This window comes from Propithecus coquereli, unplaced genomic scaffold (assembly GCF_000956105.1).
Source record: "Propithecus coquereli isolate 6110/MARCELLA unplaced genomic scaffold, Pcoq_1.0 Scaffold44, whole genome shotgun sequence".
NCBI lineage: Eukaryota > Metazoa > Chordata > Mammalia > Primates > Indriidae > Propithecus > Propithecus coquereli.
In genome coordinates this window covers 13,146,041-13,172,186 of record NW_012150174.1, presented here as the reverse complement: position 1 = coordinate 13,172,186, position 26,146 = coordinate 13,146,041, and the positions used below count along the sequence as shown (strand labels likewise).

Sequence of the window (26,146 nt, the reverse complement as noted above, 5' to 3'; positions counted from 1 at the left end):
CCATCTGTCCCTCCACCTGCATACCAGCTCTCAACCAGTGGGACAGCGAGGACCAGGGAGGTATGTATAACTGAGGCTTCCATATGGTTCAAGTGGTGTCCCCTTGATCTCTGAAAAGCACCCATAGTCTTCCATAGGTCCGTGGATACCCTCTCCTATCCTAGCCTCAGGAACTGTGTTACATGCACCAGGACAATGCTTGATCTTTCCCATGACTTCTCATGATCAGCCTTTTCAGATCCAACATTCTCCATATCTTGTTGAGCGCCTTTTCTGCCAGCTGTCATGCTAGGTGCATGGGGCACAAGGTTGAGTATGGTGCCATAACTTACCAGTTAGCAGTATGACAGCTACAGATTCAAGTGTGGCTTCTGCTCTTCATCAACAATATGATGTATTTGTCTGAGCTTCAGTCTTTTGTAGAGAGGGAGAAACCATAGTTCCTACCTGAATCACTGAATGCTGGTTTTAATTATCTCTGGAATTGGCAGCCAAACCCTGGCAGATTAGAGCTCAGGAGTGAGGGCTCTCATTCCACTGTGGGGAAAGGGCAGTAATCTTGGAACAGAAAGCAAGGGATAGAGGTCATCCCTCCTACGCTTCAGGGATGACCTCTAAAATTGGCCATGGAGTCTCCACATCCAGCTTCCACCTAGGATAGCCTCAAGTCCCTAGCCCAGTTTTGGGCTTCAAGGATTGCTTTCATACCCTGACTATTCTCCCTACACCTGCTGGCTGTACACTGGGCAAGAGCCATTCCCTACCCCCACCCCCACCTTCACCCCCAGCTCCTTCCCAGCCCCAGGGCAGATAAGCAAAAGACTTGGCCATTTATGCAGGAGATGCAGGGCCTGGGGATGGGGATTTGCCTGGTGGCTCAGGGTCCTAGGGGTTCACCCTCTCTTGCTCTCCTCTCCTGAAGTTTCAAAACAACAGGACCCATTTGGGAAGCTGGTCTCCTGCCTGCCTGCTTGTCCACCTTTTTGTTAGTCAGAGCTAGTCACACCACCCCATCCCCTCACAGCCCTGCCCCACAAGAACCCAGCAAAAACATCGTGGTGAAGACATTTATTTAATATGGGGGGTGTGGTATTGCTGTCTCTGTCAGTGTGTATAGAGTGGTAGGGAGACAACCAGAGGGACTTCTGTCCTGGAGAAGGAGGCTGTTCTGGCCCCAGGCTGGCGGGTGGAGAGCAGACTGAGGGAGCAGGGGAGGTGTGTAAGGGGGGTAGGGTGAAGCTCTGCACACATCCTTGGGACCACAGTCCAGGCCCACCCAGTCACCAAAGCAAGAACCGAATAAATAAAGTGCAACCGTGGGGTTGGGGAAGGGGGAGAGGGAGGGCACCGGGCGTACCCACGCCCACAGCCCACATTCAGTGCTGCCAGGCCTGGCCCACCTCCCAGCCAGACCTTCTTGTCCAATCACCCCTATGTCTGTCCCTCCACAAGCCAGGCAGGGCCCCTGTGCAGCTACTGGAGGTAGCGATAGGCTTTAAAGCAGTGGTTGCCGGCATCAGCCACCACCACGTGGCCATCCGAGGTCAGTGCCAGGCCCTGTGGGCCATATAGTGGCTCTGCAGATGTGTTGATATAGGACAGGAAGGAGCCAGAACTGTCGAATACCTGGGGAAGGAGTGGAGAATGGAGGGAGAGGTGAGATCAGGCAGATGAGAGGCAGTTTGGAGGGAGGGGTGCATGAGGCACAGCAGGAAACCTCGCCCTCATGCCATCCCAGAGCCTTACTCACCTGGATGCGACTGTTGCCCCAGTCGGCCACGATGATGTTCCCATTGGAGTCCACAGCTACTCCTGTGGGGGCGTTGAACTGCCCATTGCCCTCGCCGTGGGAGCCAAACTTGAAGAGGAACTCTCCGTCGGCACTGTACACCTGGCGGGGGAAGGGGCTGGGGACTGGGGTCCTGGCCTCAGGCAAAGGGTGGGGCCTTGGAGGACGACGGGGTAAAGCCCAAGGGCTGAGGACCCCCAGATCTGCAGCTCTACCCCAGATTTTCTTCCTAGGCTTCACATCCATGTACCCTACTGCCTACTGGACATCTCCAGCTGATGTCCTTTGGCTGATGTCCTTTGAACATCAAATTCAACAGCCCCATCTTCTCTGGGAAGTCGGTTGTTTTAAGTTCTCTATGACTAGTACCACCCAGCTGGCCATGAATCATTCTCAACCCCATCTTCTTCTCTGCTTGATAACCAATGAATTAATGCAACTCTTGATGCTATCCCAAATCCCTCTCTCAAATCTGTACCCTATGTATATACTGCCACGCCTTTGTCATGGTCCAGGTTCTTACCATTTCTCATCTGGATCGCTGAAAAGACTGATATTCCTCCCTCTCGTCTTGCTGCAGCCTGAGTGTTCTTTCTAAGACTCGTAGGACTGCTTCACTCCCCTGCCTGCAATCCTTCGGTGACTCCCCACCGCTCATGGGAATAGAGCAAGCCCTTCACCAGGTGCACACACCTCATCCTCACCTTGCACCTGTCCCCTCCTCAAACCCAGCCTGAACTACTTGTGATTTCTAGAACACACTGTAAGGGGTCCCACCTCCCATTCTGGGCTCCTCCTGTGTCCTTTGCCTCACTCTCCTCCTTCTCTACCTTCTGGCTAATTCCCACTTGTACTTTAGGTCTTCCTCAAATAGCCTCCTCTGAATCAAATACTTCTGCTACACCCTCCCTCAGTTCCCTGCACCTCCCTATCACAGAACCTATCACATCATACTGTAACTTCCTGGTTACCTTTTTCTCTTCCCTACTAGACTATAACCAAGAAGACCAGGAATGTCTTTGCTTTGTTCACTGCTGTATCTCCAGCCTCTGGCATATGCCCGGGACAAAGTAGCCACGCCATAAATGGTTATTGTTTGAATGAATGATCTCAAGGGGAAGAAGGAGGTAAAAGAGATAAGGAGTCTTGTGGAAGAGGAAAGGATGTTGGAACAGTGGTCATGGAGGGAGGGAAGATACTGACCTTCACTGAATGGTTATGGAAATCCGTCACTACAATCTCATTCTTGTTGTTCACAGCCACAAAATGGGGCCCTGAAAATATAAAGTGGTCATAGGGCAGTAAGCTGGGATACCCACTGGGCTGGGGAAGAGTATCTGGAATGGTAAAGCGAGGGTGTTAAGAAATGGGTGGGGTCTCTGGGATGATGGGCTAGGATACAGGGAAGGGAAATTCTCTAGGGCTAAGGTATAGGAGGAGGGGTCTTTAGAGCTATGTACCCAGGGGAGTTCTTTGAATAGATATTGGTGTTGACCCCCATACCTGCGAAGTGGCGGTCAGTGGCCCCACGGCCCCCAAAACGGCCAACCAGTTTGCCATTGGGCTGGAAGGTGAAGACGCAGCAAGATTTGTTATCGACCACAATGATATGTCCATTCCGGTCAACGGCTACTCCCTTGGGGCCCATGAGGCGGCCAGCTCCAATCTTGGTCTGGAGAAAGAGAATACCCATGAGAGGCTTTATCCTGACTAGTAGGGAGAGCAGTCCTGGCCTGGCATCAAAGCAGAGCCTGGGGATGGGCCGGGGGGGAAGCAGGATTGGACCAGTCCAGGCCCTGACCACCAGGAGGCACTACACTGGTCAGCTCAGCTGGTCACCAGGGTATCAGTACAACAACAGTAGGCCTCTCACCTTGAACTTGCCCTCAGGGGAGAAGATGCTGACCCAACGGTTGTCATAGTCTGCCACGATAATATCTCCATTGGTGTCCACTGCCACGCCTGTGGGGCGCTGGAGCTGCCCAGGTGAGCGCCCTCGGACCCCAAAACGGAACTTGAACTGGCCCTCATTGGAGAAAACCTGGAGCAGAGGAGCAGGGGAGGGAGCAGGGAGGAGGGGAGACACTGTGGGCACAGAGAGAAGGGAGTAGGATCCTGAGGAGAAGACCCCCCCCATTGATTCAGTCATTCAAGAAGCACTTACGGACACCATGCTGGGGGTACAGAGAGAAATCAAAGATGGCGACAGGCCCGGGGCACATGCAGCAGAGGTGTGAGGTGTGAATGGGACTGTGAGAATATGAACGAGCTGAGGGAATGGTCAGGACAGGCTACAAGAGAAGCGGATATCTGGACTAATGGTCTAATACAGACGCCAAATGATGAGCTGAAGTCAGCCAGTAAAGGAGGAGGAAAGGTGTTCAAACAGAGTGAACAGGTAAAAGGCACAGAGTCCAATATGGGCACTGCTTGAGGACCTGCCCAGTGTGGCTAGAGTGCAGGGAGCACCCAGGCGAACAACAGAAGGAACTGTTTTATTCTGGGTATAATGAGGAGTCACTGAAAGTTTCTGGGCAGAGAAGCGACAAGATCAGATTTGCCTGTAAGAAAGAGCACTCTGGCTACGGGGAGGAGTCAAGACTGGAAGCTAGCCGCCCAGTCAGAGGCTGTTGCAGTGGTCCAGCTGAGAAATGATGATGGCTTGGACCAAGGAAACTGGCTGGGGCGAAGCAGACGGACTCGAGAGATACATAGATGGTAGACTCAACAGGAATTAGTAGCAGACTGGAAAGGGGTAGGTGAGAGGGGAGAAAGTATACAAGGATTAGTCTATCAGGCTATGGGGCTGACAAGGAAACCTTCCTCCTAGATAGAGTGAACCTTCCAACTTCTCTCCCTTCTCCCACCTGCTCCACTTTAGCCATCTAACACACTCAGGTCTCATCATCCCAAAAGCACCTCTTTTAGTCCTCCTTTCCCCTTAAGCTAAGCCTGCTGGCTGCTTCTTCACAGCCAAAACATTACTCACTGTGTAAGTCTCATCTGTTCTGCTTTGTTATAACCTCTGGGGACACAAGATGAACGACAGCTAGGAGCAGCCCTGGAGATCTCAAGTTCTGGGCCTTGGCCTTGCTCTTTGATCCAGACCCACTCCCTTCTTAGTGGACTGGGCTCCCCACCCCAACCCCACCTCCATCCCCATCTCTTAGTCCTACGCAGCCTGTTTAAATTGGTCTTTCCACCAGATATCACTTCCTCCTGATGAGGACCTTCCACATGCCCTCCCCTGGCCAGCCAGCACAGCCGCTGGGTTCTGTGTTGGTCGCCTATGGCAGGACAGCACTCATCAGTACGAGAAGGGAGGTATCATGGGCTAAAGAGCAGAAGTGAGGGGAACTAAAGGGTCCCACCAGGTCAGCAGTGAGGTAACACATCTGTACCCTCCAGTGTGAGCAGATCAGTTTTAGGCTCAACACTGATGAGGCTTTGGGAGGCCTTTTTCTTCCCATCCTATCCTATCCTACCCCTTACACCTGGCCAACTCCTACTCATCTTTCCATTCTCAGAATTTCCAGGTCATTTCTTCAAAGAAGCCTTTAAGGATCACCACCCGCCCCCTGCAATCAACAAATACACATAAAGTTAGGTCCTCATGATATATGCTTCATAACTCTCTTCATAACAACTGTTGCTTCATAGCTAAATAACTGTTAAATATCTGTGTCCCCTTTTAAACACGTAAGTCCTGTGTTGGGCAGGGACTGCATCTGTTTTGTTTGCTGCTACTTTTGTAGCACTAGTACAGCACCTGGCACTTAGTAGACACTCAACAAATGAATGAATTCTTTGGCTCAATCTCAGACCTTAACTGGACATCTCCACTTGGATGCCACAGCTATCTCAAATATAACACGTGCAAAAGTAGATTCATCAACTTATACCCAGGCCTGCTCCATCTATCCAGTCTTGATCTCTTCCTCTTCCTTGACATCTGATGGCTCATCAAAATCTGCCATTCTATCTCTAGAATCTGCTGGTATCCTAGTTTGCTCCTTACCATCTCTCTCCTATACCATACCATCAGTAAGTGGATCCCTGACTTCAGGGATCTTAGAATCTAGTTGGGGAGACAGACTAAAAACAAAACAAAACAAAACCAGACAAAACCAAAAAGTAAAACAACAACAAAACAAACCAATGATTCCAGGAAAGTCTGAAAACAGCTATAGCAAAAGGCTAAGGGCACTCAGAGAAGAATGTGATTACATTCTGCCTGAAGGGAAAGAAAATTTTCACAGAAGAGCTGATAAAATTTCGGGCTAAGACAATGACACAAGGACATAATACATACAAAATCAAATTCTTCTTTCAAAACCACAAAATTGTTTTTGTCTTCTGTCAGCTGATGCTGCTTCTGCTCAATGAGGGGATTTGCCTCACCCTCCACTATAGAAGGGTCCAAAGAAGGAAAAGTTCACAAGGACCTCAGTCCTCATGAAGTGAGGGAGTTGTGACACCCATCTGGGAGCCCAGCCCATACCAACCTTGAGGAGCCCAGAGTAAGAGAATAGAAATGCAGGTTAGGAATCGAGAGCCAGGCTCCCAGCAGCAATGACACTGGGGTGTGGATGGGAGTAGAAGCAAGGAGGAGGACTGCCATAGGAGTAGCAGGTGTTTGGAAGGGAGGGGGCTACACCAGGCCCTCGCTCTCAGTTCCCCACCCTGAAACAATGGGCAGGCATAGCCCCTCACCAGGGAGACAAAGCAGCACCCATCTTTCTGTGCATGTGAGCAGTAAGCGCAACAGGGAAGGTGTCCCAAATTCCAACTTTTAAGCCAGGAAGCATCCCTAGCCTAATGAGGAGAAAAGGGGCTGGAAGGTAGAGAGAGTACCTGAGTAGGCCCAGCACCCTCCCCAATCCCTCAACCCCCCAATCTCTTCCTCACCATCCAGGCTGGGCCCAAATGCCTTCCTGTGCTGCACTGGGCCTCTCCATTCATTCCTCTGCTCTTAGAAATAGGGTAGAAATACAGGTGGGCTGGAAAAGACTAGGAATCTGGCCACAGAAGAGTTCTGAGCACTTTTAGCCTGCTGGGTGGAAAGCAGGGTCCAGGGAGGAGCTGACACTGAGGGGAAAGACCTTAGCAAAGCTAGATCCATGACAGTAGTATTCAAGCAGGGTCAGGAAGTTTAAATGTATAGGTGTTGTGGAGCAAGGATTCTCAGAGAAATGTTTTGCTACCCAGTAAAATCTTTCCAAGTGCATGGTAGTTAGAAACAATCCTCTACAGGATAAAATCAAAATTCCACAGCATCATCTCCAAAGCCATTTATAATCTCACCTCAGCTACCCCTGGCCCTAATCTGCCTCCAGCCTGCTGGGATCCTTCCAGTTCCCTGAACAACCTCCAGCACTTTCCCACCTCCTGGCCTTTGTTTACAGCCTCCACCTGGACAATGGTATTTTTAACAATAGCTAATATTAGAAGGTTGGCTAGGTGTCAGGTACTGTACATTACATCATTTAATGCTCCAAGCAACCCTATGAGGCATGCTTTTCCTAATTTTACACATGAGTTAACTGAAGCTCAAAGAGGACACATGACGTGCTAGTATGTGGCAGAGCTAGTATTTGAGCTCAGGTGTCTGGTTCCAGAGCCTGAGCTTTTAACTACTATGCTGTGTCTACTGCACCGGTGCCCATTTTATGAAGCTTTGGGCTTACTACAAGGAACAGAGAGAGAAAAAGCCATGTTTCCTAGTTTTAAAAAGGAGCTCATGGTGCAGTACAGACCATGCCCACTCAGCATTGCAGATGCCCTAATCAGTGTAAGGTACTGGGAGAGGCAGGCAGGACCGCCTGTGAGGTTGTGCTACAACTTCTGGCCACCAAAAGGCACCCCTTTGGCCAAGCTACTCCCATTTGCCTGTCTAGACAACCGATGGTTGCAGAGACTCCAGACAGAAAACATACATTCTGGAGCCACGCAGGCATGTTGGAAGACAGCAGGACAGGGCAAGCCTGCATCCTGACCACCAGGAGAAAAGGGGAGAAAGTAAGAGGCTCAGATAAAGGTAGAGGGGAAGGAGAAACAAGCCAGTCCTTGGGGTCCAGAAGCTGATCTGGCCTGAGCCATGGCCTGGGAGGCAGAGGCCGTAAGCACAGTAAACCCTGGTTGCTGACCATGCAGGTGCTGGTTACCGTTGGGGCCTGTGGGGGCCGGCGTGGCCGGAAAGTGGGTGTGGGGTGGTGCTTTTATTTATTGTTCTTAAGTAATGGTACTATCTGCAGGGTTTCATCTTTCAGGGGGTGACCTGTACACTCTATTTTCAGGAGGCTGTAGCTTGAAACCCTACTTTGGCGTTGGGGCAGAGCGGTGAAGGTGCTTACCTGGATACATTGGTTGTTGCTGTCTGCTACGACAATGCGGCCGCTGCTAGCTGCGGACACACCTTGTAAATTGGTGAATTCACCCTTTTCCCTTCCACGGCTGCCTGTGGGGAAGGGAGGGGAGGGAAAACAGAAACAGAAGAATTCACTGGGAGGTCATTTTGAACCTCCCTTCCCCACCCCCACTGGCTCTGTACTCGGCCATCTGTACCAACACGGAAGACGAGCTCATCCTCAATTGGGTTGTCCTTCCGCTTGCCGCCTGTGCTGTACATGGAGCTGGGCCTACGCACCGCCTTCTGGCGCACGTGGCTGCCGGGGCCTCCGGGGGACTTGACGCGGCGCTTCACATCGTCTGGGGAAGGTGGCAGGTCCCCAGGACGCAGGGCACGCACGCGGAAGGGGCTGCCGCGCACCGGCTGTCCGTACAGCAGCACTGAGAGGAGCAGCTCGCCTTCAGCGCGCGCCGTGTACACCAGCTCATACGTGCCATTCTTGTGGTCCACCACCGGCACCGGAAGGCGCGTGCCATCTGGGCCTGTGATCTCCGCGCGCAACTCGGCGCTGCCTGTGCGCACCAGCCGCCCATCCTTGTCTTTGGTAGTGACGGTGAGTGAGGCGGGCTGGCCCACTAGCGCCTGGCGCAGGCCCTCGCCCGTGGCCACCGTCTCATGTGCTGTGGCGCTCGTGGTTAGCAGCGCGCCCAGGTTGAGCACCGATCGCCGCAGCCCGTCGACCTCAAGGACCAGTTCCAGCTGTGCATTCTCGTGTGGCCGCTCGGGGAAGGCCTGCGCTGCCAGTGCGGCCAGCCGCTCTCTCATGTGCTTCCGCACGAGCAACACTTCCGGGGCCGAGCCCAGGCGCAGTGCCTGTTCTGCGAAGCTGCAGCTACTGCCGATGTGTTCCTGACCCTGGCGCAGTGTGTCTAGCTGGGTCTGCAACACCTGAGGACGGGTAGAGGAGGGGTAGGTGAGCAGACTGGCACAGAGGGATCTCCGTGATGACTGATGAACTTGTACCACTATGGCATGAAAGAAATATGAGGGTGTGTGGACAGAGGACACAGGCGCACGCAGCACCTACCAGCTCTGTCAGGAGCCAGAAGGTATAGGCTGGGGAAAGGGCAGCGCTGGTGTGGAAGGCAGGGAAACAGTGGAGGCAATAAAACCATCTCACGGTGGGCGATGGAGGGCAGGGTGAGCAGACGCACCTTCTGCTTGGCCCCACAGATGGTCTCCAGGTCGCTGACCAGAGCCTGCTTGCGCTGCTGCAGTGCTTGCTCCAGGTCCTCGAAGGCCGCACTGATCTGGGCCAGGGCCTCTGCCTTGCGCTCTTGTAGCTGCTGGCTGATGCCCCCCACTAAGGCGATCGCTGCGGACAGCTGTGGCAATCTGGGGAGGGGAAACATCTCAGACCAGGGTTCCTGGGGGTACCCTCGCCAAACCATCCCTTCTCCCTGGGGACCCTGCTGCTGTCCTCCTGGAGATCCCCTCCTTAAGACCTCCCTGAGACTTCTATCTCTGCCCTTCACAGACCCTTTCTCTCCCCTCCCCAGGACTCCTCCCCTGCCCCTGTTGAGATACCATTCTTGTGGCCTCAACACCCAGGTCCCTGCACGGTGCCTACCGGCCGCGCACAGCCTCGAGCTGGCGCTGCAGGGCTGCCTTGTGCTGCTCCACCACATCGCGCAGCAGCACTGTGCCGTGCTCCCGGTGCTCCCCTGCACGGCACTCGCCACACATGGCTGTCTCACAGGCCTCACAGTAAAACTCCATCGTCTGATGGTACAAGGACTCCAGTCAGGCAATGGCTAGACGTCACACTTCTTTGTCCCTCCCCTCCCCATCTGCCCTCCTTGCCCCTCACCTTCCAAGCGGACCCCCTACCTGGACCACTCATCCAGAGAAATACCCTCTGACCCACAGCCACTTGGCAGCACCCCCAGCCCCCGATGCCTCTCCCCCTCCTCCCACCCCAAGTCCTGGCCTCACTGGGCCTCGCTTGGGCCCACCTTGCCTTCATGGTTGGGGCAGGAGAGAGGGCGGCCAGCCACTGCGCTGAGGGGGTGGGGGTCCTCGGGGTCATGGGCCCCATCAGGTGCCTGCTGCATCGCCTCCATGAGGCTGCTGATGAAGAAGTTGTTCTGCAGTGCCGAGACGCCCTGCTCAGGGAGGATGGACGTCTGCCGGCACACTGGACAGGACAACGTCAGGCTCTGGGCAGGGATGTAGTTCTGGAGGCATCTGGCCAGGGAGAAGGAGGGATCAGAGGAAGGAAAGGGTGAGGTGGCATCAGCACGCTCCTCCTTACACCTCCCACGGGTGCTGACCCCTCTCCTCACAGGTGTGCCATGACACTTCATTTCGAAACCTCTCTGGCTGACACATCTCATCCGCTAGCAGATGTAAAAGGCCTCACCTCACAACTGTGTAGAAACACATCCCTGACCCCTCTCAGAAGAGCAGACTATTGCAGTATGCACAAGCACAGATACACCTTTCACAGGCATTTACAAACCCTTCTCATAGAAAATGTGCAACTAGCCCCCCACCAACTTCTTTAATTCATTAAACATTTACTGACTGCCTATTCTTGCCAAAGTTGTGCCAAGCCCTGGGGACAAAAAGATAAAGTACGATGCCTGCCCTTAAACTACTTCCAGTCTATAGAGAGAAAAGAACCTTAGAGATAGAGTTTAGAGAAGTACATAAAGTAATGATTAAGGGCACGGGTCCTGGAGCCAGGCTGCTGGGGCCCAACTCCCAGGTCAGTCACCTATTACACTGTGTGACCCCTGATGTCACTTAACTTTGAAGAGCCAAGGACTCTTTCTTTGTAAGATGGAGACAGTGCAGACTTCACAGGGTATTAAAGATTAAACATAAAATGCATACATTTAAAGAGGAATAAATGTCAAATGTCTGACTCACAAAAGCACTATATATGGTAGGCCACTAGTATTACTTATCACGAATATAAGGAATACAGTAGATACATGATAAGGAAATGCAGCTGGTTCAGGTGGGTGGAGAGGGTGGCCAGAAAGCTTCAGTGGAGGTAAAGTAAGCTAAATCTTTATGGATAAATAATTGTTAGCCTGATCAAAGAAAGGTACAGGGAGAGGAGGAAGGGTGTTCCAGACACAGAAGGCAGCTAGAAACGGCATAGTGTGGGTAAGGAACTACAAGCAGTCCAATATGGCTGGAGACGAAGTCCAAGGCAAGGAATGGTGAGACAGGTGAAGGAGCTTAGAAGTTATCTCACCAGCAACAGGGAGCTGCAAGAGGGTGGCACAGCCAGGCTTACATTTTAGCAGGCTGCTCCTCGTCACCTCTGTGTGGGGGGTGACTTTAAAGGGGATGTGACAGCAGACAGGGGGCAGTGGAATCATCAACTAGTGACCATTTATTAAGCACCTAGGTGCCAGGTCCTTTGCCTTCCAATTTATGTTTTTTTTAACAGGCTCAGAAAAGGCAAGTGGTCCAAGGTAACAAAGCTAGTGAGCACTGGAGCCGGTGAGGAAGACCTGAATTTAGGCAGTAGTAATGTAGACTCTGAGAAGGGAACAAATTTGAGAAGTATTAAGAAGTACAAGTGGGGCCGGGCATGGTGGCTCACGCCTGTAATCCTAGCTCTCTGGGAGGCCGAGGCGGGCGGATTGTTTGAGCTCAGGAGTTCGAGACCAGCCTGAGCAAGAACGAGACCCCTCTCTACTAAAAAGAGAAAGAAATTAATCAGACAACTAAAAATATATAGAAAAAAATTAGCCGGGCATGGTGGCACATGCCTGTAGTCCCAGCTACTCGGGAGGCTGAGGCAGGAGGATCGCTTGAGCCCAGGAGTTTGAGGTTGCTGTGAGCGAGGATGACGCCACGGCACTCTAGCCCGGGCAACACAGTGAGACTCTGTCTCAAATAAAAAAAAAAAAAAAAAGAAGTACAAGTGGGAGGAGTTGTCTGATTAGATGTGGAGAGTGAGAGAATCGATGAGTCTTGGTTGACTTCTAGCTTCCTAGCTTAGATAACCGAGTGGACAGTGGTGGCATTCACTAAGATGAAAACCAGAAAGAGGAGTAGTTTATAGGAAAATTCAGCTCTGTCCTGGATAAATTTACTGTTAACAGTAGAACATCCAAGGAGAAGGCACCAGTAGACAGTGGGGAGAAGGCAGCTTAGAGACAGAGATGGGTGTGCCGTCCACATTTAGATGGCCTCGGTGGCCATGGGAGAGGATGAGATTGGCCAAGAAGGGTTAGAAAGGGACAGAGCACTCAGCAAGTCCTGAATGAGGACAACAAAGAGGACCAGGCCGAGAGGTAGGAGGAGTGGCAGTGTCAGGGCTGCAAAGTGAGTGGCACATTTCCAGGAGGGGATGAGTAGTCATCACTTCAAAAAGCAGCCGAGGAGTCGGGTAAGGTGAGGACTGGAAAATGTCCACTGAATTTGGCAAATGTGAGGGCACTTTCGCCTGTAAGGAAAACAGGGTGAGGGAGCAGCCGGGGAAGGAAAGCTTCACTGCTGCAAGTTGAAGAGTGAAGGGAGGTTGAGTTTGAATGAGAAGGGGGTTAAGGGGTTGGATGGTGCTAGAGAGGGACAACGGGACAAAGGGGTTTTTATCTGTTTGTAATGGGAGTTTTGAGCATGTTTATAAATGGAGAAAGAGGCAGGAGAGAGAGAGAGGTAGAAGAGACTAGAGGACTGATAGGACAAGGTCTTGGGGATGGGGCAGTGGCTTGGCCTGGCCTGAAGAGGAGGAGTGGACCCCAGCATCTGGATGGAGGGATGGGGGAAAGGAGGGAAGGACACAGAGGGGAACAGGGGACACTGTTACAGAGAGGGTGCCTAGCTGCCTCAGGCAAGATCAGCTGCCCAGAGCGAAGGAGGGAGGATTCAGGAGCACGGTGATGGCTTGGATTAGTCACTGAAGGGAGTGGGGAGGACGCTTACTAGAAACAGACATCAGGGCTGAAGGAAGCTGTGTTTAGAGACCACAAATTTGTGGAGAGAATATCTGCACTGTGCAAACGCTCCCATATCCTCAATCTCGTCTCTTAATGTTCCCTATACCTTTTGATCTTAATTAATTAAAATCTGACAAACACTATGTGCCAGGCATGATTCTAAGTGCTTCACAAATATTAACTTATTTAATTGTGACCTACTTTTCCCTGCAGTCCTCTCAAGTAGAGAGTGGTTTTTGTTTCATACTCCACATTCCTTAGGGCCAGAAGGTGGGGTTGAGCCCTCCCTCTTCCCAACTGGAACATTTCTAAGCTATTCTTCTTCAGCTCCTTTGAAGCTCATGCCTTCTGTCTACACCACCCCTCCTTGTTATTTTTGCCACTAACCTAATGGCTACTCCCCCATTCACTTTAGTCTTTCTCCAGGCTCACTTTCTTCTATTACCTGCCCCCACCACACACACTCTGCCATTGTTCTCAGTGGCACGACATCCATCCACCATCATGATTTCTTAATTCTTGACCTCCACGGCCCCGGTGATCTTTTCCTCCACATCCCCTCAGCTGTGCACGCCCACGGTGTCACCACCCCCCATATCGTATTAACAGTCACTGCATCAACTCTGAAAATCTGCATTTCATCCGTTCCACTCTGCTCTTCCACAGCTCTCTTCTCAGCTGGCTCACTGAATCTAGCATTTCTCCTGCAAAACACCTTGTAACTCATCAATACCTCCTTCCTATTTGTTGAGCGTACCTGGCTTACAATAGCTTCCTAACGGGTCTCCTGTTTCCACCCTTGCTCCTTTAGAATCCATTCTCCACACAACGGCCAGGGTGAACTTTAAAAAAGTCTAACGTATACCACCTTATTTTCTTGCTTAAAACACGATCCTCAAATAGTTTCCCATTGCATTTAGAACAAAATCCAAACACTTTCTTTAAACCTACAAGCTCCTCCATGAACTGTCCTGACTCTCTGATTTCGCCTCATCCTACATTCCTCCTCACTCAGCCACACTGGCTTCTTTTCTTGTCTCTTCTTGTCTCTTAACCTGCCCCGTCTACTTCTTCTTCAAGGCCTTTGCACAGATTTTTCTGTTGCCTGGAACAATCTGTATGTCTGTCTCCTTCTCATCCTCAGGATGCAGGTCAATTGTCACCTCCTCAGGGAAGCATTCCCTGATGACTATAGAATAGTCCCCCAGCCCAACCACCCCCACTTGTTCCCTGGTTCTTGCCTGCAAAACACTTAACACAAACTGCGGCTCTCTTGTTTTTTTGAGTGCTTACTGTCAGTTACTGCCCAGTAGAACATAAGCTCTTTGAGGGCAGGGACCAAGGGATACATGCATGAGTACCAGCTGACAGTGAAGGCTCTGCAGTTAAACCTAGATTCAGACCTCAGCTATTTACTTGCTGTGTAGTCTTGGAAATATTTCCTAATTACTTACTGATCTGAACCTTGGTTTCTTCCTCTCTAAAATGGGGATAATAAAGGATCTGTTTTGAGGATTAAGTAAATCAATAAATGTAAATCACTTAGCCAGTCCCTGGCAAATAGTAAGCAATCAATACATGGTAGCCACTGTTACTACAATTTCTCAGGCACCGATTTTCTCCAGGAGTGCTCAGTGGTCTAGGCACAGGAGGAAGTGTAGAGACATCCAGTTACGGCTCTGATCCAGCATTGAGCTTCTACTGAGTCTAGCAAAGGGCAAAGGTGTGCAGGAATTGTGGGCGTGGGCAGTCAGATGGTCAGCTACAGGATCCAGGATGGGCAGGAAAGAAAGGGAGGCCAGGATGGAGTTGGCAACCAGGAAAAGAAGGAGCAGTTGAAGGGGCTAGATGTCTCCACTGAGTCAAAAGTGGTGCAATGGGGTAGGATGATAGGAGCCATGAGTGGAATATTGGAATTTATGACCACAGAAGTGGTATCATTCTATGTGATGACAACATTCAGGGAATGGTTGGGAAAGAGTGTTACTGAGGTGGAGTGGGGGATGTCCCTGGGAAAACAGTCAAGAACCAAGAGGCGTAAGTGGGTAGCGAGGTCTTCAGGCTGATGCAAGAACTTGAACGGTCAGGAAGCCTAAGTCTGTTTCCAGTAGATGAAGGAGAAAGGGCAGCAGAGCCGGAATCTCAAAGAGCAGGGCTGAAAGGGAAGCAGTGTCCCTGGGGCAGAGCCAGGTTTCCACGGAGGATGGAGGCAAGAAAGCAAGCTTGGATGGAGGCAATAGTGAGAAGACCCAGGGACCAGGCGACCCAAGACAAAGCAATGAAGGATGAGGGCCTGACAGATAATGTCAAAACACAGATGGGATCGTTTATAAGACCCTGCAAAGGCTTCATGTAGCTCTCAGCGTAAAGGTGAAATCCTAACAGGTCTACAAAACCCCAAGTGGTCTGGCCTCCACCTACATACATCTCCAGCTTCATCCCATGCCATCTTCCTTTCAATCACACTCGCTCTGCTCCAGTCCCACTGGGCTTCTAGGCCCCCTTACCTGACACATTCCCTCATGCCACATGGCCCCTCCCAATGTTCTCTCTGCCTAGAATGCTCTTCCAATTCCCTTTACCTAGCTAACTCCTATGCATTCTGCAAATTTCACCTCAGTGAAACCTTCCTTGATTGTCTAAACTATAATAGATCCTATATGCTAATCTCTTGTGGCTTAGCACTTTATTGGCAGCACTTACTGAGGGTGCAATATTGTATTTATCTACAATCTGGCTATATGACTATTTGATTACTTTCTCCTTTACTATATTGCAAGCTTTTTAAGGATCATATCTGTTTTTGCTTATCACTGCATACCCGATGCTTGGGACAGAGTCTGGCACATAGTAGTTGCTCAGTAAATAGATATGTGTTGAATGAATGAATGACAGACAGAAGCCTAGAGATTGGGAGGGGTTGCCTTTCACTCAGTGCCTGAGGATGACAATGAAGGCAGGCAGGGAAGGAGAGACCTAGCTTCAAATATCCTCCCACTAGTCACAAACTCTGCTGATGCCAGAGCTACTTGAGGAGTCTCAGCACAGTCTGATTTCTCTGGTGGCACCAAAAACTGCCCTGGGGGTTGGAAAGGGGCAGAGAAGGCCCTGTTCTGGGCAGGGACCATGGCCTGATGTTAGGAGCTTCTGGTCCTCTCCCAGGTTCTTGCCCCCAAACCCTCACCTCCTGCAGGTTGGGGTTTACCTACAACCCTCCCATATATGCATGTTTCCCTAACCTATTACAGGTTTACACATGCAGCTCCCCTCTTAGGGGAGCCTGCAAGGTACTCATCCCTCCCCAGTTCACACACCCCCTCACCTCTCACAGAAGGTATGCAGGCAAGGCAGAACCTTGGGGCACTGGTACCGATCCAGGCAGATGCTGCATACCAGGAACTGCTTGTCCATTGGCTGGACCTCTGGGCCAGGGCTGTCCTCCCTCTTTGCCATGGTGCCCACAGATGGCTCCTGCCACTCACACCAGCTTCTGTATGGAGAGATGGTCAGCACCAGGGAGGCCAGCACTCCCTCTCCCTGTCTGATCCCCACCACTCAAAGCCCCTGCAGAGAATTCCCCCCCACCGTACTGTCCCCACTTCCTTGCCAGGGGCAGGACCGGGCAGTGATTGGAAGGAGCAAGGTGAAGTAGGTGGGTTCAGTGACCCCTGAGCATGGTATTCTGCTTAAGAGCACAGACTTAGGATTAGACTGAGTTTTAAACCTGGCTCAGCCTCTCGCCAGCTATGTAACCTTGGACAATTCACATAACTTTGCTGAGCCTCAGTTTCCTAATTTGTAATTGTTTTGGTTTAGACGTATGTTCCCTCCCAACCTCATGCTGAAATTTGATCTCCAGTGTTGGAGGTGGGGCTAATGTGAGGTGTTTGGGTCATGGGGGGGGGATCCCTCATGACTAAATTAATGCCCTCCCTGGGGGTTGGGGAGGGAGTGAGTTCTCACTGTTAGTTCCTGCAAGAGCTGGTTGTTAAAGACAGCCCGGAACCCTCCCCTTTCTTCCTTTCTCGCCACGTAATCTCTGCACACGCGGGCTCCCCTTCACCTTCTGCCATGGGTAGAAGCAGCCTGGGGCCCTCACCAGATGCCCAATCTTGAACTTTCCAAGAACTTTCCAGCCATCCGGAATTATGAGCCAAATAAACCTTTTCCTTTATAAATCACCCAGCCTCAGGTATTCCTCTAGCAACACAAAATAGATTAAGACACTAATTATGGAGTTCGTAATCTCTATCTCAAATGGTTATTTAGAGAATGTGAAATTGTATGTTTTAAGTGCATGGCGCAGGGACGCCTGTTTTCACTGACACAGCCACCCTTCGTCTCTTCTGCCTCCCCAATCCTCCTCCAGAGGCCTTCTGAATGGAGTGTCTCTCCTCTGACTACCTGCAGCTCTTCCATCTATGCCCTGACCTGCCTCTTAGCACCATTACCTGGGGTTGCACTCTTTTTCATATCCAGTCGGTACTGAGGTCAGGATTGCCTCCCGAATATCTTAACCCCTTCTCTCGAACCTCACAGCTACTACCCCCAATTCAGGCCACCATCAGTTTTCCTCTGGAATACAGCAATAGCCTCCTCACTGGTGTCCTTGCCTCCTCACTTCTATCTTCTCATATGTACCCCCTGCAGCCAGAATGAGGTTTCTAAAACACAGATTTGATCCTGTCACTACTCCTGGTTTAAATTTCTTCAATGGTTCACCATTGTCTAAAGGACAAAGTCCAAACTCCTTAAATTGGCCAACAAGGCTTAGCTTTGTCTGGCCCATACCTTCCTCTACAACCTCATGTCTCATGACTCCATGATCAGTCACACTGGTTTCTTTTCAGTTCCTGGAAAACTCCTGTCCTCCTTTGCTTCTGGACAGTCACACATTCTGTTCCCTCTGCCTGCCATCCTCTTCCTATCCCCTTTGCCTAGCTGATGCCTACTTATCTCTTATCTTCCAGGTTCTGTGTAAATGTCACTAACTTTAGAGGACCTTCCCTGATTTCCTGAAGTCTGGGTTAGGTGTGTCCCTCGGCACTCTGTGTTTTCTCCACTCTAGCACTTACACACTATGCTTTCATTTTCTTGTTACTTCTCTGCTTCCTCCACTCCATGCAATGTTCTTGAGGGCAGGTATTTTATTTTTTCATTCCTAGCACTTAACACAGAGCCATACATAAGGATAGATCTATATTTATTGAATTAATTCAGTGATTGAACAAATATTTATTTACTAAGTGCCTACTTCGTACAGGCGCTGGGAATGGACTCGTAAAACAGATATAGTCACTGTCCTTGTGGTGGGGAGGTGGTGGCATATATTTAAAAAGTAAATAACCAAGTAAATACATAATTACAAATTGGTGGCATGGGAGTGTTATAAAGAAAAAAAGGATGCTATCAGAAAGAACACTTTGGGTGATCAGAGAAGGGCTCTCTAAGCAGGTAACTTTTATGCAGAGCTCTGGAGGATAGGAGAAAAACTGAGGGCAGCCAGGGAGTCAGAGAGGGAAATTACTCAGGGCTGAAGGAACAGTGGGATGAGGGTTCTGAGGCAGAAGGCTCACTGAGAACTCAAAAGAGCTGTGTGGTTAAAGCAAAGTAAATAAAAGCAAGAGCTGAGTTTGGGGAGATAGGCGAAGATTAAAATCATGTTGGACCTTGTAGGGCATGTTAAGAATTTGATTTATAGGCCAGGATTGATGATAGGAGAAAAAAAAAATTTTGGTTTTATCTAAGTTGGGAATGGGGATCTTGAAATTTATAAACAAATACAAATAAATGTGAAAGCTACTCCAGCAGCTATGAGAATGAAGAGGAAGACAAGGAAGAGGGGAATCAGGGACACCAGTTAGGAGGCTATCAGAGTTCTTCAGGTAAGATAATGTTGGGTGTTAGCAGAGCTACAAGCAAAAAGGTAGACTGATTTGAGAAATGTTCATGAGGTTGAATCAAAAGAACATGATGATAGACTACATGTGAGAGGGGAAAAGGAATGTTGATAATGCTTCCCAGGTTTCTTGCTTGAGCAAACGATGGGTCATGAACAGAGACAGCAAGAGCTGAGCAGAAGCTGGTTTGGGGCATTTTGGTCTAAGCATGCTAAGTTTGACGTGTCTCTGTGATGTCCAAGTAGAGCTGTCAAGTAACGAACAGAATATAGGAGTTCAAGAGTGAGAGGTCCGGGCTGGTTATTGATTTGGGACAACTGGCATATTAATGGCACCTACAGCAGTAAGAATGGATGGGACTGCTAGGGACAGAGTGGACAGTGATAAGAAAAGGGCCCAGCACAAGGGAGGGAAGCCAGCAAAAGCAACTGAGAAAGGGGATGGAAGAAAATCAAGAGAGTGTGGAACCAAAGAAATTAAGAGAGAGAGCAATTCAAGAAAAAGGAGGGGGGAAGCAAGAAGAGGGCTGGAGAGTATCCACCAGATTTGGTGGTGGTGGTGGAGTGGTGGGGACAGAAGCCAGGTCAGAGTGACTGCTGAGTAAATGGGAGATGAAGTTAACACAGCAGATGCAGGCAATTCACGGCAGAAATTTGGTCATGAAGGGAGGCAGAAAAATAGCTGGACTATTGCAAAATAGGCAGTGACCAGGGCCAGGTCACCACTGTCTGTGCCCAGTTAGCTGCATCATGGACCTCTCTAAAGACAATGAATGAATAAATGAATGAATGCAGGGGGTCTGGTGCAGAGCCCTGGGTTGAGGACTAAGCTGCACATGCCTTATGTTTGCGTGAGGGTGGGTGTGCATAGGGTGGGGAGGGCATGCCTGAGAGCATCTTTCCCTAGTGTGGGCACTGGGATCCTGAGGTTCTCTCTCCAGATGTGACGGGTACTGAATCTGGAGACTTAATACCAGGATGACATAGCAGAAGGGAGGACAGATTGAGGGTTGGAGGAAGGACCAGGAGGCCCAGGCAAGCTGAGGCTTCTGTCTGGTGAAGGGGAGGGCTGGGATGAAGAGTAGGAGTGGTCTGCTGGGCCCTGCTGGGGCAGCTGGATATCAGGCTCCGCCTTGCTCCAAGCCCAAAGGGCTGTCCCAGCCTGTCACACAGGGGCGGGGATTGGGCTATGTCCAAGGACTGACAGCTCCTCCCTCCCCTCCCCTTCCTGCTTCAGTTCCCCACCCAGATTTACTGGGCATGCAGCCGCTGAGGCCATATCCCAGCCTGAATCTAAGATCCCCTACCTCTCATGGGCTCCTATTCCCATCTCTCCCATGCCACTGTGCTCTACAGATCTTCCCCCAAGGTACTGTGGGCAGTGGTTCAGGTGGATTGTTTATCACAGCAGACACTTGTAGGGCCTTGGACTCAAAGCTGGACTTCACCCTCTTTCCTCAGGCTGCCTTTTGCATTCTCTTATCTCACCCATCCCTTATGGCTCAGTTCTCAAGGCACTTCATTCCCTCATTCAGCATTCACTCAACACCTCTGCTAGGCCTGGGGACACAAAGATAAATAGTCACAGCTCAGCCTTCATAGATTCCACAATCTAATAAATAGATTATTGCAATGCAATGTGGTAAGGGCCATGATGGGGAAGCACAGATTGCTCCAGGAGTACAAAGAAGGTTACCTAAACTAGATCTGGGGCAGGGGTGGGTCTTGAGGTTGGAGGCCAAGGGAGTTCTCCTAAAGAAAGTGACATTCAAGCTGAGAGCTACAGGATGAGTCAAAGAGAGCATGGTGCCTTCTGCATCAGAAGGCTGCATCACACACTGTGACAGGGGAGGGCTAAGAGATGAGATGGAGATGTAGGAAAGAGTGATATCATGTAATGCTTTGTTGGCCTTATTATGGAGTTTAGACTTTACCCTTCTCTGCTATGGGATTAAGACTTTATCCAAAAGCCAGAGGAAAACTTTGGGGGAGGGGGTTTAAGTGTAGAGTGACAAAAGTATAGTTTTGATTTCTGTGTAGAAAATAGTTTAGAGGGGTCAAGAATAGAAAGTTAGGAGACTGCCTTGATTATACAAGTAGCAAACGGAGGTCAAGAGAAGTGGATCTCATAGGGAGCGATCAACAGAACTTGGTGACTGGTTGGTTTTATATGAAGAGTCAGGGGGAGAAGGAATCAGAGATGATTCCTAGTTTTCTAGCTTGAAAACTCTGGAAGAGCAGTTTGGGTGAGAAGCTGGTAAGCCCAGTGTTTAATATAATGAATCTGAGGTGCCTATGGGACATAATTCAAGTGGAGAGGTTCAGTTGGCAGTTGGAAAGACAGGCCCCAGCTCAAGAGAGAGGTCTGGCCTGGAGATACGGATCTGGATGCTGTTGGTGTAAACACGGTTCCTGAAGCCATGGAAGTGGAAGACCTCACCCAGAGACGGTAAGGTGAGAAAGGAGGGTCTATGACTAAGCCCCCACAAACCTCAATATTTATTTAAAGGACAGGCCCAGGAAGCAAAGCCTACAAAGATTGAGAAGGTATGGCCAGAGAGGCAGGAGAAGTAGGAAAGAGAGATGTCATGAGGCCAAGGGAGAAGAGAGATTCATGAGTAAGGGAGTGAAATGCTGCAGAGACGTCCCATGACTTAAAGCTCCAAAGAAGCTGTCATTAACCCCAGAGAGTGTGGCTTCCAGGGGCTAGTAGAGAGGAAGCCAGATCCAGAGACTTAAGGAAGAAGTTGACTACGAACAAATAAAGACAGCCAGTGCTGACTCCACTAGATCTCTGACATCTGCCATGGATGTGCTTCAAGGCTTTTCAGTTTCTCCAAATTCTCAAACAGCATTAACTTCCCCCATGACTTCCTCTTACAATCTCACAAGATTCCCAGTACACATGATTTACACAGCTGTGAGTGGAGGGGACTAAAGCACTGTTGCAAAAGGATACAAGAGGTCAGCTAGGCTCACTTGCTTGCTAAAATGACTCAATTCTACTCACTAGTTTCCAGGTGTATTTGATTATTTGAGACTTCAGCAAAATGACAAATGACTGAAGGTTACAGTTTTTGGGTTTTCTCTGAAACAAAAAATGCCTTGGATAAGGTAAAGTCCTAAAAGCCAAGGAATCCATTCAATAAGATTGTCACAGAAGGAAAGTGATAAAATTCACAGTACCATCTTCCTCATCACTGCCAGACTGAGTAGGTCAATGAACCATTCAATCAAACTTCCCCAGGCACACTCTAGGCCAGACCCTTCAACTGGGAACTGGAGACACACTCCCTGTCTTTCACAAGTTTTTAGACTAGTGTGGGAACAGACATGGAAATACTTAACTACAATGTGATATGTTCAAACTGCAACAGCAGAAAACAGGAGAAAGTATCTAACTATGAGGTGGCAGAGAATAAAGAAGGCTTCCAGAGGAAGGGATATTTGGCTGAGTCTTGAGTGATAAACATGTGATTGATAGATACATTGGGAAAACAGTGGGTAAAGAAACAGAAGCATGAAAAATTAAGAAATATGGACCAGTTGGGCAAGAGTGCAAAACTCAAAAGGGCAGAGGCTACTTGATGTTTTTACTCCAATCCACATGGGTTCTCCACTTGCCTCTTTGGTTGCTCCTCCCTGCCCATTCCTAAAAAAAAATGTTTATTTCCACAGGGTTTTGTTTTAGGACCTCTTCTCTCATTTTTCATCCTCTGCCTGGGCAATCTCATTATCTCCCCTGGTTTCAGTTAATACTCAATTGCTAATGACTCCCAAAGCCTTATCTCCTGCATTTGATGACTCTCTTGAACCCCAGACCCGTACATCCAACCGCATCTTGGGCATCTCTACCTAGATGGTACACAGGGACTAGTCCAAAACTTAATTCATTTTTCCCTAGCCTATTCTTCCTTCTGTGTTTCTCATCTCAATAAAAGGCACCACCATTCACCTAGCCACACAAGCCAGAACCCTGATAGTCTTCTCAATTATGCCTTTTCTTCCACCTCTGAGATACAAGCTATGACTATGTCCTTGATTCTGCCTCTGAAATGTGTCTAGGTTTAAAAAGTCAGGAGATGTAGGATCTAGTCCTGACTCTGTCATTAACTACACTAAGGCAAGTTCCTACCCCATTCCCTTACTTCTAAATTGGGAAGGGGGGGGAGTCTTTTTCTTCTCAAAAATTGAGATTCCCAAGGTTCCCTTTCAAGCCAAGGGCTTTTACAGATTGTAATATGTGCCCATGATTAAATCCCATCTTGTACTATCTTGATGATCTGATTAATAGCTTCACCATAAGGCTAGGTATGTTACCGGGTGGTCACAGTTGCCCCCCTCCTTTCAAAATAAATGTTTGCTTCATTTTAAGTCACCTATGACACTCCCTATGAGTACCCTCTACTCTAGCCATACAGTTTTTCTGAACCCAAGCCGTACTATCTTAACTATGAGCCCTTTGCTCAAGTCCTTCTCTCAGCAAGAATGCCACTGTCCCCTAAGTGGCTGCGGAGGTACCTGGCACACAGGAGGTGCTCAGTGTATGTTGGTGACAGGAGAGCCATGTTTAAATCTCTGTAGTTCCCTTTCATCAGAGAGAGATGCAAAAGTAATGGTAAATAACAAGACAAGTGAATAAAGTTCCAGGGAGAGATACCTCTGCTTAACATAAGGAATCTTTCCCACAACAGAAGGTAGTAAGTGCTCTGTCACTGGAGGCATGCAAGCCTAGAGAGGCAGGGCACCTGTCAGGCCTGCAGCTCTGATTCCAGTTCTGCAGCAAACCAGAGCCCTGCTTAGGGGATGAATGGGCACTGGTGAGCTGGACAGACTGGCAGGGAGAAACCTGTGAACAAGACCTCTGCACCTGCTCTGATCTCCCAAATCTGATCTTCCTGCTGGGGCCAGTCCTGGGTTTCTGTTGTCCACATCAGAGACCCCATACCAGGAACAAGCCCAAGGCCTGCCTTCAGTCGGACTGACCTCCCTAGGGTGCAGCCTGCCCCTCCAACCTGCAACCATCTGTCCCTGCAGGTTTGCAGCCCAGAATCTCAAGCCAAGTCCAGGAGGGAGGAGGTCAGAACCCAGAGGGGGCCTGGGGTCCTCCAGGAGGGGCCTAGGCTGCAGGGGAAACAGAGGGGTCCTTTCCTATGAGAAACAGCCTCCGCAAGAGGCTTCCTGTCCCTTGAGCAGTGCGAAGGGAGGAAAGGGTGTCCTCCATCCCGACTGGTGGGCCTGTGGTTGCCAGAGGACGGAGGAGGTTCCAAGGGGTGGAGGTGTCTGCACCAGGGAGAAAGGAACCCCTCAGACATGCTGGGCCACAATATTCCAGAGTCCCACTCAGCAACCCCACTTCCCCTCCGCAACCCCCCCATCCTCGGCCCGTAGCGTTCGCCACCCTCCGCCAACACACACAAGCTCCCAAACCCCGCGCTCCTCCAAGGAACCATCACCCATCCATCCGCGCCTCCCCCCTCAAAACATGGACCTCACGTGAGCAGCCACAGCCCGAAGAATCCCCCTGCTGCTCTCACCAACATGGACACGCCTCACGTGGACAGAGACAAGCACAGCTTTTGAAAATCATCCGCGCCCCCACCCACAGAGACGCTCGGACCCGGACCCGGACCCAGGCAGACAGGAATACAAACGCACCCTTGGGGCCCGCCCTTCGCACTCACCGCGTTGGAACAGGATGGTTGGGCAAGACCCGGACTGCGGCCAGTTGGAGGGGCCCGCGGCGCTGCCCCCGCTGCCAGCGCCCGTCCGCCCGGCCCTGCCCGCGGCGCCGCCCCACCTCCCGCGCCTCCGCCCGTCCCCGCGCCGGCGCCGCCGGACCAGCCGCACAGCCGGAGGGAGGGGCCGGGGCGGGGCTGTGGACCGGCCAGGGGAGGGGGCGACTCCAGTGCCGAAGACCCACCCACGCCCCGCCCACTGCCCGGAGGCCCCGCCCACCCCGCCTGCCCGCCCCTACCCCACCCGCTCCGCACCCTCAACGCCCCTGCAGCTCCTGCGGACTCTGCCTCCGCGGTGCGGCTGGGGAGCCAGGGAGGCGGATCCCGGATCCCGGATCTCCGCCTGCTGCCTCCGGCTCCCGAGGGCTCTGGGGGAGGGCGGTGTAGTCGTTCTCAGGGGTTGGGATGAGGCTCCGACTAGAAAAGGCAGCTGGGGCAGCAGGGTTTTCAGACCGTGAGAGCCTGTCTAGGCTACCTCCTGGAGGCGCCCTTTCCGGCTTTCCTGGGGTGCTCCATGGAATATGCTAGTCTGGTCTCCGCTGACCGCTGAGCAGGGGGAGGCAGGGACCGTCTGTACCTGGGCACGGATCTCTGGGCGGCGAAAGGGCTGTACCCAGAGCTCTGGGAGAAGGAGCTGACGGGGTAGAAATGTGGAGGACTTGATTCAGCTCTAGGTGTCTCAGGAGTCCCCTCATGAGGAAATTATGGTTCAGACCAACCAGCGACTCCCTTCCTCACACCAAAGACTCTGGGCAATTCTAAGAATCATTGCATTATGGAAAAGCAGCCCCAGTGGAAAATAATAAAAATTAGAACAGTTAACAGGGACTGAGTGCTTATTATGTGCCAGACACAGAACTAGTCTCCTGACATATTTAATACTCAACCAAAATAGTCAGCTTCTTTTATCAGCCGTTTTACAAGGGAAGAAACGGGGTCCTGGCTCCCCAGATGTTAGTCCTGATCATTCAGCTAGAAAGTGGGGAACCCAGATTTGAGCTGTGCTTTTAGGCTCTGCCTCCAGCATTTGGAGATTCAGTACCTTTCATGTTGAAAATTCCCCAGTGGTCCATAAAGTGGCAGCTTATATTAGGGACCCCCCCGCCAACACACACACAAATCAAGCTCTGGAGTCAGGTGACTACAGCTGACCAAAGTCCAGGAAGCCTGCCTGGGAGCTGTAGTAGCAGTGACAAAGAGCTAAGTCAGGCCCATGTGGACCCCAGTGCTATGAGAATCTGCTGACTGGGTTGTCCCATTCCTCCAGCCTTCCAGAGGTGGGGAGAATGTTGAAAAATTCTGGAGCTCTCTTTGGCCAAAGGGCATACAGGTGATGACACCTGGGCCCTGACTAAACCAAAGTGCTGTTAGGGAGCTTTCTTACGATTTCCTCACACGAGGTTCACA

At 50.6% G+C, this 26,146-nt stretch overlaps 1 protein-coding gene across 1 annotated transcript; it reads right to left on the bottom strand.

The window, feature by feature from the left end:
- Positions 1 to 1,056: 1,056 nt before the first annotated feature.
- Positions 1,057 to 24,889, bottom strand: TRIM3 (tripartite motif containing 3). The gene is made up of 12 exons (XM_012654418.1): positions 24,686 to 24,889; positions 16,425 to 16,592; positions 10,154 to 10,385; positions 9,769 to 9,920; positions 9,353 to 9,533; positions 8,354 to 9,086; positions 8,143 to 8,246; positions 3,663 to 3,830; positions 3,293 to 3,461; positions 2,993 to 3,063; positions 1,751 to 1,891; positions 1,057 to 1,626 (listed from the first exon to the last, which is right to left on the bottom strand). The coding sequence occupies exons 2-12, from the start codon at positions 16,553 to 16,555 to the stop codon at positions 1,474 to 1,476; spliced, it is 2,235 nt and encodes a 744-aa protein (XP_012509872.1). The 5' UTR covers positions 16,556 to 16,592; positions 24,686 to 24,889; the 3' UTR covers positions 1,057 to 1,473.
- Between the last annotated feature and the right edge of the window lie 1,257 nt (positions 24,890 to 26,146).